Source organism: Tasmannia lanceolata, unplaced genomic scaffold, assembly GCF_043159265.1.
Source record: "Tasmannia lanceolata isolate RefF3 unplaced genomic scaffold, GAP_Taslan_0.1 ptg000012l, whole genome shotgun sequence".
Taxonomy (NCBI): domain Eukaryota; kingdom Viridiplantae; phylum Streptophyta; class Magnoliopsida; order Canellales; family Winteraceae; genus Tasmannia; species Tasmannia lanceolata.
In genome coordinates, this window is record NW_027518689.1 from 37,658,575 (window position 1) to 37,677,108 (window position 18,534).

At 38.8% G+C, this 18,534-nt stretch overlaps 1 protein-coding gene across 1 annotated transcript; it reads right to left on the reverse strand.

Annotated features, from left to right (window-relative positions):
* Positions 1–242: 242 nt before the first annotated feature.
* Positions 243–7,785, reverse strand: LOC143888100 (transcription factor LHW-like). Its single transcript, XM_077392400.1, has 10 exons — positions 7,026–7,785; positions 6,179–6,268; positions 5,600–5,708; positions 5,219–5,260; positions 4,973–5,032; positions 1,874–3,505; positions 1,687–1,788; positions 1,418–1,567; positions 1,173–1,298; positions 243–1,074 (listed from the first exon to the last, which is right to left on the reverse strand). Exons 1-10 carry the CDS (start codon positions 7,118–7,120, stop codon positions 1,006–1,008), a joined length of 2,475 nt encoding a protein of 824 aa, XP_077248515.1. The 5' UTR covers positions 7,121–7,785; the 3' UTR covers positions 243–1,005.
* Positions 7,786–18,534: the final 10,749 nt, after the last annotated feature.

Sequence of the window (18,534 nt, forward strand, 5' to 3'; positions counted from 1 at the left end):
GGTCTCATAAACCTAAGTCTATCTCTCACTCTCCTAGTCTAACTAGGAAACCCAGAGAGAAATCCCATGGTTTTATAAAAAGCGTCCGAATTCAGTCTCCCTCTATTTCCTAATCCCATTGGCCATTAGGTTAGAAAATGACCTCTTCTCCACTTGCGTGAAACAAGACAACAATCCCAACTTTTGTTTTGCTAGAAATGATAACAAGTTCTTATCTGTCTATCTTAACGATACGCCTTGAATGTCTCATGAATGTCTGTGTTCATTAAAAGATGGGAGAGATGGAGAGGTTCACTATATTTATAACATTAAAAAGTAGAACTATTAAGAACAAATCTGAGTAGAATTAGGTAAACACCACCGGCTTTTCCTGTAAACAAGTTATCAAAAGAACAAAACCACAACAAGCTCCACATCCTCCATGTATATCTCTCTATTTCCCGTTCTTTTTACCCCATATGAGCAAACATCCATTTTCACAACACTACCTACACCTTTCCAAGATCACAGCCTCCCTCAATTGCAGTGACACAATTACAGACCCCATTTCCTCTCCTTCAGTTCCCACACAGATATCCATTATCCATCTCCCTCTCTTGGGAAACTGCTCAAAAGAAAAGCCCCAGCAATTCCTTTGGAAATATTTCCCTAAACCAAATCCATGTCTCCCACCTGTTTCTCTCATCCACATGAACCATTTTCAAACACAACTGAGACTATGTACATCCCCACTTTGTCAGAGAGAGAGAGAGAGAGACTTGCATCATCTGAAAGCTTGACACGGGCCGTTCGAGCTCGGAATCTGGACTACCAGTCATGGCAGGCATTCAACATTTCGCCCACTCATGGAAGTACCAGACCAGATCTCTGTCACCAATCACTGCAACCTATCAGGTAAACTGATTGGAAGTGGCATAGGAGCTTGTTGATAATCGGCAAATACAGGAACCACACTATCAATAACCTTCGTCGGCTGACAGCTTAAAGGCCTGGCACTGATACTACTCATTGCTTTTGATGTAGAAATTGAACTAGAGAAAGGAATATATCCATCCGCGTAACATCCCTGTTTGCCTGGAGAAGAATTAACAGCACTTGTGATTCTGATAAAATGAAAGAAAACAAGCACAAGTAGGATTCTGCATAAAAAATCAAGTCTTTGGAGATTTTACCTCGACCACAAACCGTGCCCAGATCTTATCATCTCTAACTTCCAATACTCCTTTCAAGATAGTGAGGCCAAATCCTCGAATTATGTCTGCTAGTTCGAGAAAGAATCCCTGTTCTTGACAGAGCATCTGTGATAGAGGAGACCAGACAGATTTCAATACGATGGATATTTGGGAGTTCTTTAAGCAACAAAACAAGGGTCATACTTTCTTGTAAACATGTTGGCTTGTATGGAAACAAATTTTACCTCAACAAGCATCTGCCCAGGGGGGTTGAGGTCCTCAACTATAATTGGACAAACCACGTTTTGACCCCCAACTTCATATGCCCAGGTAGCACCACCAATATTTCCATTTGAGTTGTCTTTTATGACCCCAGCACTCTCCTTGCCAACCATCTATACAATCATACGTTAAACAAGTTGCATTAGACCAAACCTCAACCATAACTGATTAAATATTCATTGAAAATGTTTTTAAAGATAAAAGAGAAGTAAATTGCTGACACTTTTCTCACCTTTGGCTCATCAACTTGTTTAAGTTTGTCCGCATATTTTGTCACACCTTGCAAGAAGAGCATATGTTTGATGGTGCGGTCCAACAGAGAATCAATGCTACACTGTTTCATTCAATAAATCCAAAAAAAATATTAATTCCCATTCAATAACCTAAGCAAGCATTAAATCAAGAGCTAGAGCAAGTACCTTTACACCATTAGGTACAATCTCTCGTAACTCTTTCACTCGGTCCTGGATCTGCTGACGATCTTTTGGTCTTGGCCGAGTGCTTTCCCCAGGTCTAGCTCTTTTCCTAGTGACTTTTGTCTGTTCATCAGTCCTCTTCGGCTGCACAGTAATAGCACTCTCAGCATTGATACTATAGCTGTCATCAAACCATGAACTGACCAGGGATTTGGAGAGCATGTTCTTTTCAGATCTAAGCCTAGTCTTCTCTGAATTACATGGAGGCAGCAAAGCATCCGTAGTCCCACTCAAGCAAGAAAGACCTGTTAACTGTACTTGATTACTGTACTCTGAGGTACTTCCTGGTCTTCTGATTGTAGTTGTGGATGATTGATCATCCGAATTAAGATTAGTAACAGAGCTAACATTACTAACAAAAGCGTCTAATAGCTGTTCAAGTTCAAGTCCCGAGAGGAACCCATTCTCGTTACCAGTTAGAGAACCCATATCCAACTCTGAGATGCACTCTGAAACACTGTTACTCAAGTTCGAGTGGTTACCACTCCCAACTGGCAATATAATGTCATCCCAAGATTCCTTGCCCTGGCTCTGTCTAAGATCCAGACCCAAACTGTCAAAGAAGCCATCAACTGTAGGCAGTTGCTCGGGTGCATTCAAAGAATTCTCTTTCCCATCACAAATTGCACCAAGAGATTTTATGCTACAGCTGATAGGATTATGGAAAGGCCTAGCCACATCATTGACCAGGGCACTGCTAGTAACATCACATCCAACAAAACTGGATGGCAATGGGGCAAAACCTAGAGCTTGTAACAGATCACCATTTGGTGGCATGTCCATGCCATTATTCACCTGTTCTAGTTGAGGAGCAGTCCGCTGGGTCAAATTATTTTCTGGGTTTGGATTAGGAAGGGCCAATGTAGTATTTACTGGCCTAAACTCCCCAGGTAGCATCTGAAAGCTAGGTGATTCTTTTGGAAGTTGTGGAACAAAACAAGCCCCCCTAGAATATGATTTACAAGTAGATGGTTCACCATCACTAACATTAAATAATGAAGGATTCTGGTTATCCACCATCTTGCCTGCCCCATACCTTGTGTTAGTTATTGCATAAGTTATATCCAGCGATTGAGATGTGAGGTATAATGGAGTTAAGATCGAGTCCCCTTGAAAATTTGGAAATTTGTTCCCACAAGGACCAATGGTACGTGAACTTGGGGGGAACATATTTGGAAGCCCTTCAGTCCCAATTCCCGACATCAGCTGTTGCTCCCCTGGTGTCAAAGCAGAGACATCCCGATTCCCTTCCTGAAGTAAGCCACTAGAATATTTGTCTGCATGAGTCGAACTAGAGAATAGTGGCACAGCAAATGTCTGAGGCTGCAGGCATCCATGGTTCAACCCTGAACTTAAAGGAAGCTCTTTGTAGCTTTTGTCAGGCAAGGGTTTGACGTTGACATGATTGGAACAAGTATTGATAGATGAAATGACAGAAGCAAAAGTCCCACGTGGATCGTAAATTTCACTATTAAAAACTCTCTGTTCAGTTCCATATAGGAAAGGCTCAGGTCTACTTTCCAGGTGCCGAAACAAACTTCGAATGTGACCTACAAACTCCAACCTCTCTACAATCTGTACTAGAAACAGGTAACCATCAAAAAATAAGTCGCAATGAGAACTATAGTATCCCTCAAAAATATTTAAATTGATATAGAATCTTTGTGAACCAATAAAGACGAACAATTGTGAATAAATAAATATAAAAAAGTAAGAAGTAACCTAAATAACTTGAGAATCACTGTAGTCTTAGTTGTAAGGATTTTCTCGAACATACATGATGATAAATAAACCAAGTTGTTGAGAGTTGAGAGAAATTGTGAGTTATATTATTTGGTTATCCATTTCAATTCAATCAACGACATGATCTCCAAATTTACTTGAAGTGATCATAAGGACTACTTCCATGATATCTCCACATCCACAATGTCCTCATAGACATGTAGAAAGCATAGGAAACAAACACAACATCCTATATACAGAATCGTGGCCCAGAAATGTAAAATATACCAGTAATTCCTCAGAGACATACAGTTTACATGTTGCATGCTTGGAGTATACCAAACATGAAGCTAAAGCCAATACAATAGAAATCCAATTAAATATTTCCGTCCTTAGAAAAGGATATACAGTTAAGGAAATTCTCTTGCAATGAAACCCCGACCTGAAACTGTATGCATGTGAACTCAATAAAAGACATTGATTGAAAAGAAATTCAATATGCTTGTATGCATGAAGTACCCGTACAGTTCTACTTGTATGAAACTAAAATCCTCACACCATCTTTAGAATTAAAGCAAACAAATACTGGGGACATAAGACGGTCTAAATGCCCAGGTAATTCTCACACTACAGTAATGAAACAGCGGCCATAATACATCCAATGGGGACAAGACATCCCACAAAGCTATTAAGTGGCACCCCCCCAAACATCCCTATCCGCCTATCTTACACCAACCCAACCTCACACAAAAAAAAAAAAAAACAGCCTTCATTTAGAGGCATAAATCGTCACCGCTTCCTTTTCACCTCCTTACGATAGCTTCCGCTTGATCATTTGCTGGCCGCTACATATGAATGGACTCCGGGCGAACAGTCAAGCAAAGATCATAGATTTCCGAAATGATATTTGCCAACACATAAGTAATACTTACATGCTAACCAAATCATCACTTCGGACCTCTCTTACAACATATTTGTAAGTGGTGTATACTTACATGATTTAAACAACAAACATTAAAAGGTTACTATAAAATGGTAGAAAGACCATGGCATATTAAAGATTAAGAATACCATGTTTGAAATCAATTAGCTAACAATATTACTCTCCAATATACTGTCAAGTATAGTTCACTCAAAATCATAATTTTATCTGCATAATTGCATTCCAAACCGCTTGCATTGACAACTGAAGGTGAAAGAATCATACACATTCTAAACCGGAGAACAGTAACAAGTTTTAAATGTATGAGAAAGTTCATGGAATAGCTCTATATGAGCTTATTTATAAGCAGTGAGGTTCATGCATTTCCTAATACTAACCTTCTGATTGGAACCAAACTGAATCACGCCTTGCGATGATACAGGAATGATCGCAATTGTCTGCAAAATGGAGACCAGTGATCAGAAGCCAGGTCATACAACTTGAATGCAAAATGTAATGTGACAAATAGTGGTAGAAGGATATTCGAAACCAAACGTTGAGGCTCAAATATCGAATTGAATAGCTATGTGGTAAAGATGTCATGCATCAAACCAAGAAAAATGATCCAAGGAATAAGCACAGACCTTTATTCCAGCCGAAAATTGATGGCACGACTCAGCTGTATCCTGTTACAAGATAAAGAAAAGTCCACAAGTGGATAAAACCAAATCAATGTGTGTACTCCCAATGCTTCCAACACGAAAAAGAAGTCATCAAAAGGCAATGATGATATTTTCAAAAAACTGAATAAAGGCAGTATATAAATAGTTGGGGAAAGAAATGAAAAACATTATGAATTCAGCCAAATAGGCGTATAATAAGCTTAGCATCACTTTTTTTTCTTTTTCTTTTTGAAATGAAGCTTAGCATCTCTCATTTCCACCAGATCAACTGCATTACTAGTGACACCAAAGTCTACCCAATATCACATAGGGAGAACACATGAGCAGTCACTATTGAAGTACCTGGAATGCAGCTTGATTGTCAAAAGGCCCTATTGGACTCAACTCTCCATAGCAAATATCTGAGAAAATCCAGCGATGCTTCCCCGTAAAAGCAACTTGTCCAATGATTCTAATAAAAATAACATGATAAAATTAGCCTGGTGAGGTATTACTTCTAATATTATTCTATCAATCATGAAGCACATGCATATGCCTTCACAAGCATCATCTACAGAACAGAAGAGTTAGAAACATGATTATCTAGAAGACAATGAATATAAAAAACACATCCGAAAAAAATCAGTGTTAATAATGAACTCAAGACAAAAATGATTATCAAAAGGCATAGGCCCTGTTAACTCGAGACTTCTTGGGTAAGAGACGATAAAATTAGGTACATAATTTATGATCCTACTACAAGACTTCGTTTGTAAGAGATGATATTATTTGGCAGATAATGAGTGTGAAATTTATGATTCTACTATATATATGTATCAATATTACATACTTATTTGTGCATAAACCCTTCCAAAAAAAAAATCTAGAATGGTAAAGAGCTAAATCCAATAAAGCCATCACCAAGCTGAAGCGGTAACCTACCCCTCTCCCATCACATGAACCTGATGAAGCATCTTATCAATGACCATCCCAAATTGCTCTTCATAATAAGCATCTTCCGAAATTAGCAACCTGGTATACAGAACATCACTCCAGATCAGCAGGAAAAACCTTCACATACAAGCATAAAATCCAATTCCTAGTTACACTCAAACCATTACCTATGCCATTAATAAAAATAGGGCAGGCCTTCTCTGCCATGGTAAAATTAAGCTTTTCAAAACTAACTCAAAATAAATGGATATGACCTGATGCAGAAAATTATACTTCTGATGCTCACCATAAAAAATGTGATGTCCCCATGATAACAGATAGGTAACTATACATATAAATACATGTTATTCAATAGGTAAATATACATTATATGTGTGTGTACAGGTTAAAGGTTTCACTTAAAAAAGATACAGGTGATATCAAAATGTGCAAAGATACCACAAAAATAAATGAGTAGCAACAAGAAGATGAGGTCAAAGATTCTTAACAAAATGAAAAACAGAACAACACTTGAAGTAAGATACTGCAGAGTAGAACTGCTGATTAAACTACAAACCATAGTTTTGTGGTTAAACCCCACCTACCCAAAACATCAGTATCATCAGCCAAATAAGAAGTAAAATACGACAAAAAAAAAAAAAAAACATGTTTTAGAATTCTCAACCACTCTCTCCACCAAATCATGGTAAAAAGAAGAAAACAAAATCAATAAAGAAGAAGAAAAAACAAATCTGTTAAAAAAACATGACAACAGAACAAGCCAAAAACTATCACTAACTATCAACAAACAGAATCATAGAAAAAGGGAAAAAACACAAATGCAGCTCAATCTTACATGGAATCAGGGCATTTAACACGCCAGAGAACGGCATAAGACCATCCATTGTTGCAACAGAGATTTCTAAGCGTGTCTTTAAGTTGCAGATCCATTTCTAGTTTGCAAATCTCATGAACTGAAGGGGGAAAAAATCAGTAATTTGAAGAGAGAGTTCTAGCTTCCGCGGCAAGATCCCTTGCCTACTTGTTTTTGTCTCAAAACACAGTTTCCTTTCTCCATGAACAGAAAAAAAGAAGAGATCTCGAAGCTAATAATGAGATCCGTAAAAAATGAACCACAAAATCGATTCTGTAACTGCTGGAATCAGATCTCTAGTTTGAAACCGATTTTACACTGATGAAAGGTGGTTTTAGGCAGCTGGAATCTCAAAAAGAGTGTTTTTTGTGGTCGAGAATAGACAATAAATCGAACACAAGGCAATTTGAGGAGGCAAGAACTAGATGATTCAAAGTATTACACACTTCAAAGCAGAAGATTTTCAGAGCATGCAACAAAGAAAAGAGATTTTCAACAGATTTTGTGGTCTCTTTAAACAAATAAAAGGTAGTTTTGCTCAGCTAGTTCAAAGCAAGCGGTATTTTACACTGTAAAGTGGTTTTCCGGCAATCAGTTTCCAAATGGCTAACAGATTATTGTTTTGAGGGAAGAGAAAAAGGCGGTTTTCCGATGCGAGAATAGGGTTTGGGGAGAGGGAAGAGGGGAGAAGCAGTTTCCGTTTGCGAAAGAAATCTGATGCTCCAAAAATGAAGAGGGAACTGCAAATCTTCCACATTTACAGGTAAATATTTTGGGCGAGGATCGACCGGTTACTACACTCGTTTTTACCGGCTAAAGACGGTCATTTTCTCTCCTGTTTGTCGTCTCGGGAGAAATGGGTTATTAATAAATCGTAGCGGCAAAATCTCGGCATTCAACATTATTTGAATTAAATATTTTTTTGAGCGCATGTTTATCAGAACACTGGAGCGCAGAAATCATTTCTCATCATTTTTCTTAATATCTTCGTTATTTCAATGATACCAACCCCTCGCGAGAAGTACGTCTCCTCGAGATTTTGAACGAGATGTATGAAGCATTATCTCGGCTCACAATTATTACAACACAAGTACGCATACATTGAATACAAAAAGGTAAAACTAACTTGCGCCGGCCGCGCCGATATACCGCCGGCAATGCGAAGAGGCGTTATCCTCGGGAAGCCTCGAGAAGCGCTTTGCAGCAAGTGGTCCTACGGATTATCAGAGGGTGTGGGGTCTGTAGGGATCAGTCTCTGACCACAGATGCCTCCCAACTCGAACAATGGGTGTGGATATCAATTCCTAACATCATATTTTATATACCTTTTCCATGTTCTTCAATGATATTTCTGGGTAAATTTTATTTCCTAATCTACCCCTCGGGAAACTACATATTTCGAACATAGATATTGGAGGATTGCATCAAATCTTCTTTAATGGAGAAAAATGTGGTACCGGACCTACATGGGTCATATGATAATAGATTTTTGCTTAGATATTTTCTTGATTTTGAGGATTCGGAGTATATGGAATAAAATCTTGTATATTTTTCTAGAAGATAAGGACACAATGGGTTCGTGTACCACATGGTATGTGGAAGATGAGGACGTGTTTGGTAGCCATGAAATAAAACGATGTTTCCATAATGGTACCAGAGCAATTGTCATGGGTCAAAAGCTTTTTGATATTAAAAATTCACATGTAATGGTGAACCCAAAAGAAGGGTCACATGTTCCACACGTAGGCCAACCCTAAGAAAGAGGGACCACAAGTGAGGGCAAGTGTTAAAATATAAAAGATTAAATAACGCCTTCTCGTTTCACATTTACACATGGTGAAAATAGTTTTCGAAAGAAAAAATGTTCGGAAATTTTTTTATGATTGCCAAACATGTCGTTGGTGACCTAAGGTATATTCTTCGACGCTACTAATTTTTCTTTTTTCAGATAGGGCTAAACGGGGGGAAGAGAATCCGGTGAAGCGACTGCTTTGCTTTCATAAGTTGTCGGAAATACTGTGAATTTTCGTTCAAGTGTTGGAAAGAAAAGAAATGGGTGGAACGGGTCGGTGTTGAAGAACACCATTATATGTTTCTTTCATGCAACGAAACAAAGCACAAAAGCACTGCCAAGAAAGGTTAAAGATCGTAGACTCCCACTGAAACTTGTAAAACAAAGCCTAAATCATTATAATAGAGTTGTTTCCGATCTTTTTTAGATTTTCAGAGTCCAAATTAAAGCAATAGGATTGAAATTATAGGCTTTTTACACCATCAATATGTTGTGTTAATTACCTTTGGCCCCATCTTGATTAGATGAACGTAGCCACTAGATTAATAAGACCTTGTTACTAGCTTATGCCAACATAAACTAAAGCATTGATTTTTGTAGGCATTGATTATCCAATAATCAGTTTTGGACTCAAAATCAATTCTTGAAATCTGAAACGAACAGGGCTTTAGAGTGCGGCCAGGTTCGTAATGGTCTACTCGCACGATCAATAGGTGGGACGTAGGTATTTATAATTATAATTCAATCCTAGCTAACAATGATCTAATGGGACCCAATCAATAAACTTTAATGCAAGGAAATCCTAAGATTTTTCCCCTCCTATTTACAAAACTATCATCAAGCATATGACTTACAGCCTTAATGTGGCTCACGTGGCTCCCTACTATCGTAAGAATCCTGCAAACCATCCTCTAGTTAGAATGCTAGTGTGTATAGGGTATCCATGACTAAGAATCCTGCAAACCATCCTCTAGTTAGAATGCTAGTGTGTATAGGGTATCCAAGAATCACATGCCCTAAAGCTTAGAATGTACATGTGTGTAGGGTATCCAAGGACCATGCCCTAAAGCTTAGGGAGCACCCATCATTCTTCATAATGCATGGAGAGGATGTTGACACCACCCAAGTAAGCCCCTACCAACACCCCGCCACCTCTCTCTCTCTCTCTACTATGAGAATATTGATAGGCCCTATTTGTTTTGAATTTTGATAATCTATTTTGAGTCCAAAAATGATTATTACACTCGAGATTAAAGTTAATTTGAGTCTGATAATCGCTTTTGGACTCAAAATCGATTCTCAAGATCCAAAACAAACAGGGCCTTAACATTTCTCTATCAAAACCCAAATCCCCTCTTTACACCTCATGCCTCCCCTTTTCGGATTTTCCTTGATCTCAGCAGGCAAATAGGATAAAGCCAGATCCACATGACACACGAAACCCAATCGGGATCTCCGATTGGACCCACCAACAGTTGGTTCATCTTTTGCAACTTTCATCTAGTCACTTGGCCCCACAACAAAGTGCCTTTGCCTGAATTGAATGCTTTCAAACAAAAGCGGCCCCTAATCTTCTTTTTCTCAGTAATGATGTTATAATGCAAGTAAACCTAATCGAATTTTCGCTATCATTTCCAAAATCAACAGTGCTTGATCTTGATGCGGACCGGTTATCAAGTGTGGAACCCACCACCAGGCAGGATCGAACACGCACCTAGGTAAACGGTAGGACCCGCCATGATGGATATCTAATCATGATCAAACAGCGGTAATTACAGCAATTCATCGTTCACGTTTTTTTTTTTTTTTTTTTGATTATTATGTTTATTTTTTCTTATTCAGCTAATCCAATCATCCTTGTGTGCTTATGATTGGGAAATTAAACCATCAGATGAATTTTTACTGAGGTTGATTTGTTTGTTTGTTTGTTAATAATTAGCTGATTTACGTAGTAATTTCAGAAGGCCTTTGAAACCCATCCCCAGTTAGTGGGTTGGTAAAGCTGTGATTGCATGAAAGGCCAAAAAGGGGCCCATCACTACCCACAAACACAAAGCTGTTCCCATTACTCTTAGCATCACACCCTCTTTATTTCTACATAGGAAAAGTTTATGATTTTGTCTCCTAAGACAACACAAGATTTCACCTAAGTCAATGGCATCCAAAAGTAGCCCTTCTTTCAGTTTTGTCTTGTAGAAAAGAGATCAAGAGAAGGAAAAAAGGAAGATATTGCTTGTTAAGAATCTTGTTTTTTTCTTCTTCTAATGCATATGAGAAAAGAGATGTATGATGGGTTAGGACTGGAAATCCTAATTAGAATAGCATATTTGAGAAAATGGCCATAATTTCATATGATTACTAGGAAATTATGTGTTTTTTTGCTAGCTGATTAATGAATGAAATAGATGCACTTATTCCACTAGTTGTATGCTATAATTTTGGTGATTTTCTTGTCGCCTTTGGAGCAGGGCCATGATTATCGTCTCAGCGTCTGAACTCCATGCACCCACCACTCTTCCCAACAATGGCTACCAAAACTGGTAAAACAAATCCCACTGAAATCTTTCCTTTCCTACTATTGTCGGGTCAGGTCGAGCCTTGCAGACCAGCTGTTTGGACTTAAGGGCATGTTGGGCTCATGGTTTTAAATTTCGACCGAATCCGGCCGAAATTTCGTTTTTTCCAAAATTTCACACAAAATACCAGTTTTTTTATTTTATTTTAATATTGTACAGAAATTTAATATTAAATAAAATACCATTTTCTTTGTGGTACCGGATTTCGACCGAAATTTAGAAATTTCAGGGTCCGAAACCAGTACCGAAACCGAAATTTTAAACCTTGGTTGGGCTACACTGAAAAAAAAAATCCTCAAAAAAAATCAAAATTTCCAAAGCATGGTAACCCAACCTTGAAAAAAATAACCCATGTTATAGCCGTGTTTCTTTCTTTTTCTTAGGATAAATTTTCACTAAAAAGGAAATAAAAAGGGTATAGCCAAATGGTTATGAGATATGAAAGTGTATTTCCATTGCATAAATGGTAAATTTATAACCCACATGTTTATTTTCCCTTGTAAATTATTTTCCTAATTTGATAAGAATTTCTTTATAAAATCTCTTATATGACAAGGGAATGGATGGTTAGGATTGGATCCACATAGATTATGGAGAAAATACGAAATTTTGATATAAAATCAACCTTTAGGCTATGTTTGGTATCCATGAAAGTTTTTTCTATGAAATATTTGTTCATAAGTGGTGAGGAAGGGGCAAGGAGAGTGGGAAGGGGAGAGAGTTGAGAGGACGTGAGTGAGGAGAGGGTATGTGAGAAGTAACTGGAAAATAGAGAACGGAAAAAATTACACAAAATAGAGTTTTTGTTTGCCTTATTCTTCGCTGATTCAATGGTGTGCAGTTGGTACTTTGAAAGGCCAATGCTGGTTTGCGACGACAACGGATCAGTGACGACATTAGCAAAAAATCTTCAAGTAGCTAGAAAACAAGCCAAGGTGGAGATCATTGGGAAAGTTGCCTTGTTTCCCACCTGGTAGGCTTCAGTAAATAATGTTGTATACATTCTTAAGGGGTGTGATTGTAGAGTGAGAATGGTCTCTTGCTAGAATTCAATAGTGAGTAAAAAGGTTTGACAAAAGAATACCTCAGAGGTTTTGAATTTGATTTAGATGTATATTGAGGAGAAAATATTATAATTTCCTTGTTTTTCCTGTACCACCATGTATATTGAGGAGAAAATATTATAATTTCCTTGTAATTTTCTTGTTTCTTTTGATTCGCCGAATCACGTAAAATATTGTCAATTTTGTGCAATTTTTCGCGCATGATCCTTTGAAAGGAGAGCTCCAAGTGAATTTTGTCGTTAATGAAAGTATTATAAAAAGGAATAAAATGAAAAGCTGACTGTGCACTTTGGTTGCCACGTCAGAATCAACAAAGTCATATAAACTTTTGTCTTTGGGCCTCTTTGGATGTCACCAAAAATGATTTTAGTTGTAAAGAAGATTGCTAGCAAAACTACCAGACCCATGACTAATGTGACATGTACATCATTTTTTAAAATACTGGAATTGGTCCTGTAGCTCAATGGTTGAGGCTTTGTATCTCGAGGTTGTAGGTTCGTGTTGGGACCCGGGTAGAACTCACCCTTCAAAACTAGCCATTTAGGGCAGGCCGGGAGGGTGCCCGGCCAAATGCCCATCCACATCCATTCACTTTTCTTTTCTGATGTAGGATATATTGCTTTTGAGTGGAGCCCCAAACAATTCAATCCCAGCTTAATCACCTACCAAGAAAATAAAATATTGGAATGCTAAAGTGAAGGGCACCTTTTCAAACAACCAGCGGCAATGTGTCCCCATTAGATTCACTTCACAGCAAAGGTGTCCTTCACTTTAGCATTCCTCTTTAAACTATCATAGCATATTCTTTGCAAATAGTCATATTTAACTTCCAAACCATGTGCATATATAAGATAATATGCAAATAATTGTTAGCAGTAGCTATAGAATCCGCTATGTGATTTTCAACATGAATAGTATGGTTCGGATCAATCTTAACAACCAAAATTTTAGGTCCCGCAGGAAGCCATGCGTGTGTAATTGAGACCGTTGATCATGAGGTGGCCTACATGGTCCTCGTCTTGTGTAAAATGCAAATTTCATCTGTAAGATTAGGGCTTATGAAAAAAAAAATCAACAGTATACCTTTTCTTGACAGAACGACAAACCACGCCTGGTAAATCAAGTAGCTAGGATCATTTGATCGAGTGGGGTCCATGGCAACAGATTAACTTCAAATTAAATTTTCATCGTCTAGTGACCTACAAAGAGTTCAAAAATTAGGGGTGCAACTGGGTCGATTTTTGGGAATTCGGGTTAAGCTTTTACCTTAAAATCGGGTCGGGTTCGGGTTGATTCCTATTCATTTTTTTAGCAAAACCTCAACCGGACCTGACCCAAGTTGCACCCTTATTCAAAATTAATTAATGCTCTGCTCTCTTGCGACCCCTACTCTAATAGATTCAAAAGACTAAAGGCCCCTACTGAAAGGGAGGGCTGGCACATCTATGAACGGAAGAGAAAGAAAAGCCGTTTATATGAAACGATAAATGATATTTCCACCTGTTTATGAGTATGATATTTGGTACAAAAACCTTTTCTCCATTGCTATAAGGGTTTTTTCTTGCAGTGATGAGAGGGTACGAGTGGAGGGACCATGAAAAATCCCTAAAAACAGTGGGAAAAAAAAAAAGGACGCTAGTTAAAATTGGTTTTTTTTCCTATTTTCTAGTGATTTTTCATGCTCCCCTCACACCCACCCTCTCCTGTCGATTTCTCACATTCACATAAGACTCACAATTAACTGGCCCCACAAATATTCCATGGAATATATTTTTCACTGTTTTCAAGCATGCCCAAAGTGCCGAGTACATTCCCCGAGCCCATTCTGAAAAAGAAGAAAAGGACAACTAGAGAGAGAGAAAAAAAAGTCATCTGCCACAATTTTGAAGATCTCAAGATGCAGACTCATGGCTAATATTGTAGCCTAACTTGTTTTGTAGTGTAGATTTGTATTAGTGAACCTACCTTTCACCAGTTGTCCATGTTGTCCCCTCATTGTGAGGGAGCATGCGGATGAAGGAGAAAACCCCATCCGTGTTTCTGGTATCAAGAGCTTTTCATAGTATCAATTTTCGTCTTTAATACAGGGTTAAGCTCTTGCCTAAATGTTACAGTCAAAGAGGGTTTAAGAATAAAATTTGGCTCATATGTTTCTAAAATGATATTTTTTTTTACCATATTTTCCTTGATTTTAATGCAAGTCCACATACCAACTTACGACTTTATATTCTCCATCTCTTTGTTAGTCATGAAGTCTATGACCAACATGTGGGGACCCCGGGTACAACTCACCCTTAAAAGCTAGCCATTAAGGAGAAGGTGCTGATGGCGGCGCTCTATCCTGTCTCTTTGATCGCATGGCTGGTAGAGGTACACCGTCTATGACCTGCCTCACAGAAAAGCGTTAGGAGCCCCGGAATTTTGGTTCGGGGGGGCCACTCCGACGCTCAGGTCAGTAAATAGGCATCACAGGATAATTACAAGCAAAGATGAAGTAATTGGAATGATAACGGTTAAAGTCCAGTTACCAATGGATCACCGTATACCAATGGCGTATTGTGGTGGTGGTGGGGAGTTTCTAGCTAACTCCTTCTCGGAGAAAGAAGTTCCGGTTCCCCAACTTGAGCGGAGCGAATCCCTTTTCTACGGTGGCTTATTCTCTGGTTTGGTGTAATTCTTACATGTCCCCCGGAGATTGGTTGGGAGGTGATTATGACCATATATTGTATAAGTCCGGCGCGTGCTCGTGAGGCCTGAGTTCTAATGGCTGCTGGTGACGTGGTAGGCCATATCGTGGAGTCTGTTATCTGGAAAAAGCGAAAGGTGATGCCGTGTGAGCCGTTAGATGACTATATGACACGTGTCATGAACTTGAGGGTGTGTTTCGATTTTACCCCTAACGGGTGCCTAGTCCCTAGAAGCCCTTTCACATCCATTCACTTTTCTGATGTGAAATCTTTTCTTTCACGTGGAACCCCCAACAATCTCCCTGCACAAGCAACATGGGAACTACGAGATACTTATACTCTGACGAGGTTTGAAATTCCATAGGTCCACTGACTTTTGCATGAGAGAAGAGCCACATAGGCTCACTTTTTAGCAGATTTTGTCTCAGTCATTTAATTCATATGAGGTGGCCGTTCTCTCATTCAAAAGCCAACTGCGAAATGGCTTTCTGCGAAATTGCCTATCAAATCCCTTATTATTATTATTATTATTGAGGTTATTCAGCATGGGAATAACTATTCCAGGATTCGGGTTATAATAGCCGATTTCTAAGTCAGGTAAAGAGGCCAAAGAGAAAGCGAAGAGAATAGTGAAAAGAAAAGAAAAAAATCAGCAAACCTTTATGCATGATTTAAGTAATTTCCTTGAAATTATTATGATTTAAACACATGATCTAACTAATTTGTCCATTTCTTCTCATTTTTTTCCTAACTAAGAGGTAAGAGGGTATCCTAGGCTTTTATACTATTCATTCTTGGAGTGCCCCCCACCCATTGATTGGAAATTTCAAACTTTTACATTTAATTATAACATTTTACTCGCATGTGCGGGAAAAAATAAAATCGGCAACATATACTCATGATTTAGTTAATTTCCTTGAAATTATTATGATTAAAACACATTATCTAAGTAATTTGTACATTTCTTCTCATATTTTTCCTGTCTGAAAGGTCAAGAGGGTATTCTAGGCTTTGAAAGATGAGAAATTATATGGACGATAAGTTATACCACTTTCAGCCTTTTACCAGGCGCTAGTGTAATTTACACTAAAAGGGCGTGGCCCAAGGAAGAAATGTGGGGGGGCGGGCGAATAGGCGAATAAATTTCCCAACAGGAGCCTTACATTTCTGCGGATGACGTCAGCAATCCCTTCACGGCTGCCGAGGCGGTGGGGCCGGCGAAGGACCACGTGGGCCCAACAAGAGAGTAAAGAAAAACATCATTTACCCCATGAAGCAAAACGGAAACATGACAGAGAATGTCTGCTCTTGAAATTTCAACTATCCACGTCAACAGTACACATGTACACGAAATGTTTCTCCCAAAAATTCGCTCGTCCAGTCACCACAGTCAAACCAATTGGAATATGACACGTCGAAGGTAACTTACAAGTGTCAGCAGTCGGTCTCTCGTGTATTTAGTAAAGGAGACAAGAACCCGGCCGGTTCAGTCCTCAAGATCATCTGTCGAAACGACCACTGAAATGGGGACCACTCGAATCACAGGTGGTCCCACATCGTATCCTTCTGCCACGTGGATATCTCTATGGAAGGCGCTATCATTAGGCGCATGTTGATGATGCGATGGAACGTAATCAGCAAGGCAGAAAAGCCACTTTGTTTTGGACCTTTTTGCTTTTGTTTCTTCCATGGATGGATGGACGGCCTGGATGGCACTGTTGGTGATCTTGAGGGCATAGTAAATGATAAAATTACCTTAGTTGTCATTTACTATTCACACTTGCCATCTACTACAGGCCGTAAATCTCGGGGAGGGAAACAGAATCCGGCATTTCCCCTAACCAGTCCTCTTGATCAGCCGATTTCAAAGTTGCTCTGGGATCTCCTTGTCTAATTCCTCTAGAGGTAGATGTAATAAACAGCTGTTAGAGTTCCATTGATCAGCATAGCCATTTGGATCATGGTAATAGAAGCGATGTTAGAGCATTCCCTTGGAGTCTTCACATCAGCCTCTCCTTTCTCTTTAGTTAAGGTTTGTTCTTGTTTCATTAGGGGGTAAGTGAAATTAATATCATTTTTGTGCGCTTTTGTCCTCATTAGTCCTTTAGTGAAAGAGTGGCTTAAATTTGAAGACTTAATTGGGCTTGGTATTTCTAGAAGGAATTTGTTGTTGATAAAGTATAAAAGATAAATAACGCCTTTCTCTAACAGCTCAAGCTTTTGGAGAAGTTGGTAAGTTAACATGATTGTTCAAACCTCCCGGATAGCAAAAATTCACATGCGATGTTCGGCCCAAAGTGGGACCACATGTGCCACGTGTTTGCCAAGTGGACCAAGTGGGGCGTGTTAAAGTATAAAAGATAAATAACGCCTTTCTCCAACAGCTTAAGCTTTTGGAGAAGTTTGGTAAGTTAACAGTTGTTTTGAATGAAAATGAAGCCTCAAATTTGAGATTACTGTGTTACATTATCTCTCTCTTACTCAATTGAACCGAGAGGTTTACTTGTACAAGACAGTGTGCTATTCCTTGGTTGCTAAACAAGCAAGCCGAATTACAGTCTTAATGTGCTCTTATGGAACTTGAAGCCTTGAGTGGAATTTCTTTACTGGAAGTATAAGGCATGGGTTATTGCATCAAGTTGTTTAGTTTTTTATTTGTCTGAATTAAAAAGGCTGTCTAGCACAAGAGTATAAGCTGAAATCCTTACAGAGGACGCATAGTTGAGGCTCGTGTCAAGGTCCTAAAGAGCCATTTCAATTGGATTGGCACTCAATTGTAGGGGTGTAAACGGATCGAATTCGAATCAGATATGGCTATATCCGAATTCGATTACCGTATACACTATCCGAATTCGGATTCTGATTCGAATTTGACGGATATTTAATATCTATTACCGAATTCGTATCCGCCGGATATTGTTTGGATTCGGATATTATCCATATCCGTTTATCCTGTAAATTCGAACATTTTATTGCAACACTTTATCTTTCTTCTCCTTTTTACTCCTCAAATGAATTTTTCAAATCCTAAAAGCAGACCTCTACCTTCTCTTCACAAAATTAACTCTCAAACCCTAAAATATATGAGATCCTCTTCTTCCTTTTAAAACAAAGGCAGAAAGAGAGGCGGTCGGAATGGATGATGGTGTTCGTAGTGGTCGTTGGGTTTTTTCTTTCTTTTTTGTGTGTGTATATGATGGAATGGGTTGGCCTATTTTGAACAGGGGAAGTGGGGGTGCTGATTGTGAAAGATGAAGAGAAATAGGGATGGAGATGGGGATTGGGTTAGAGATGAAGGTGACTGGCGGTGAGAAGGTGGAGACGGGCGGCGGTGTATTTTTGTGGGGTTGGAGGCACCAAGAATGCCTAAGA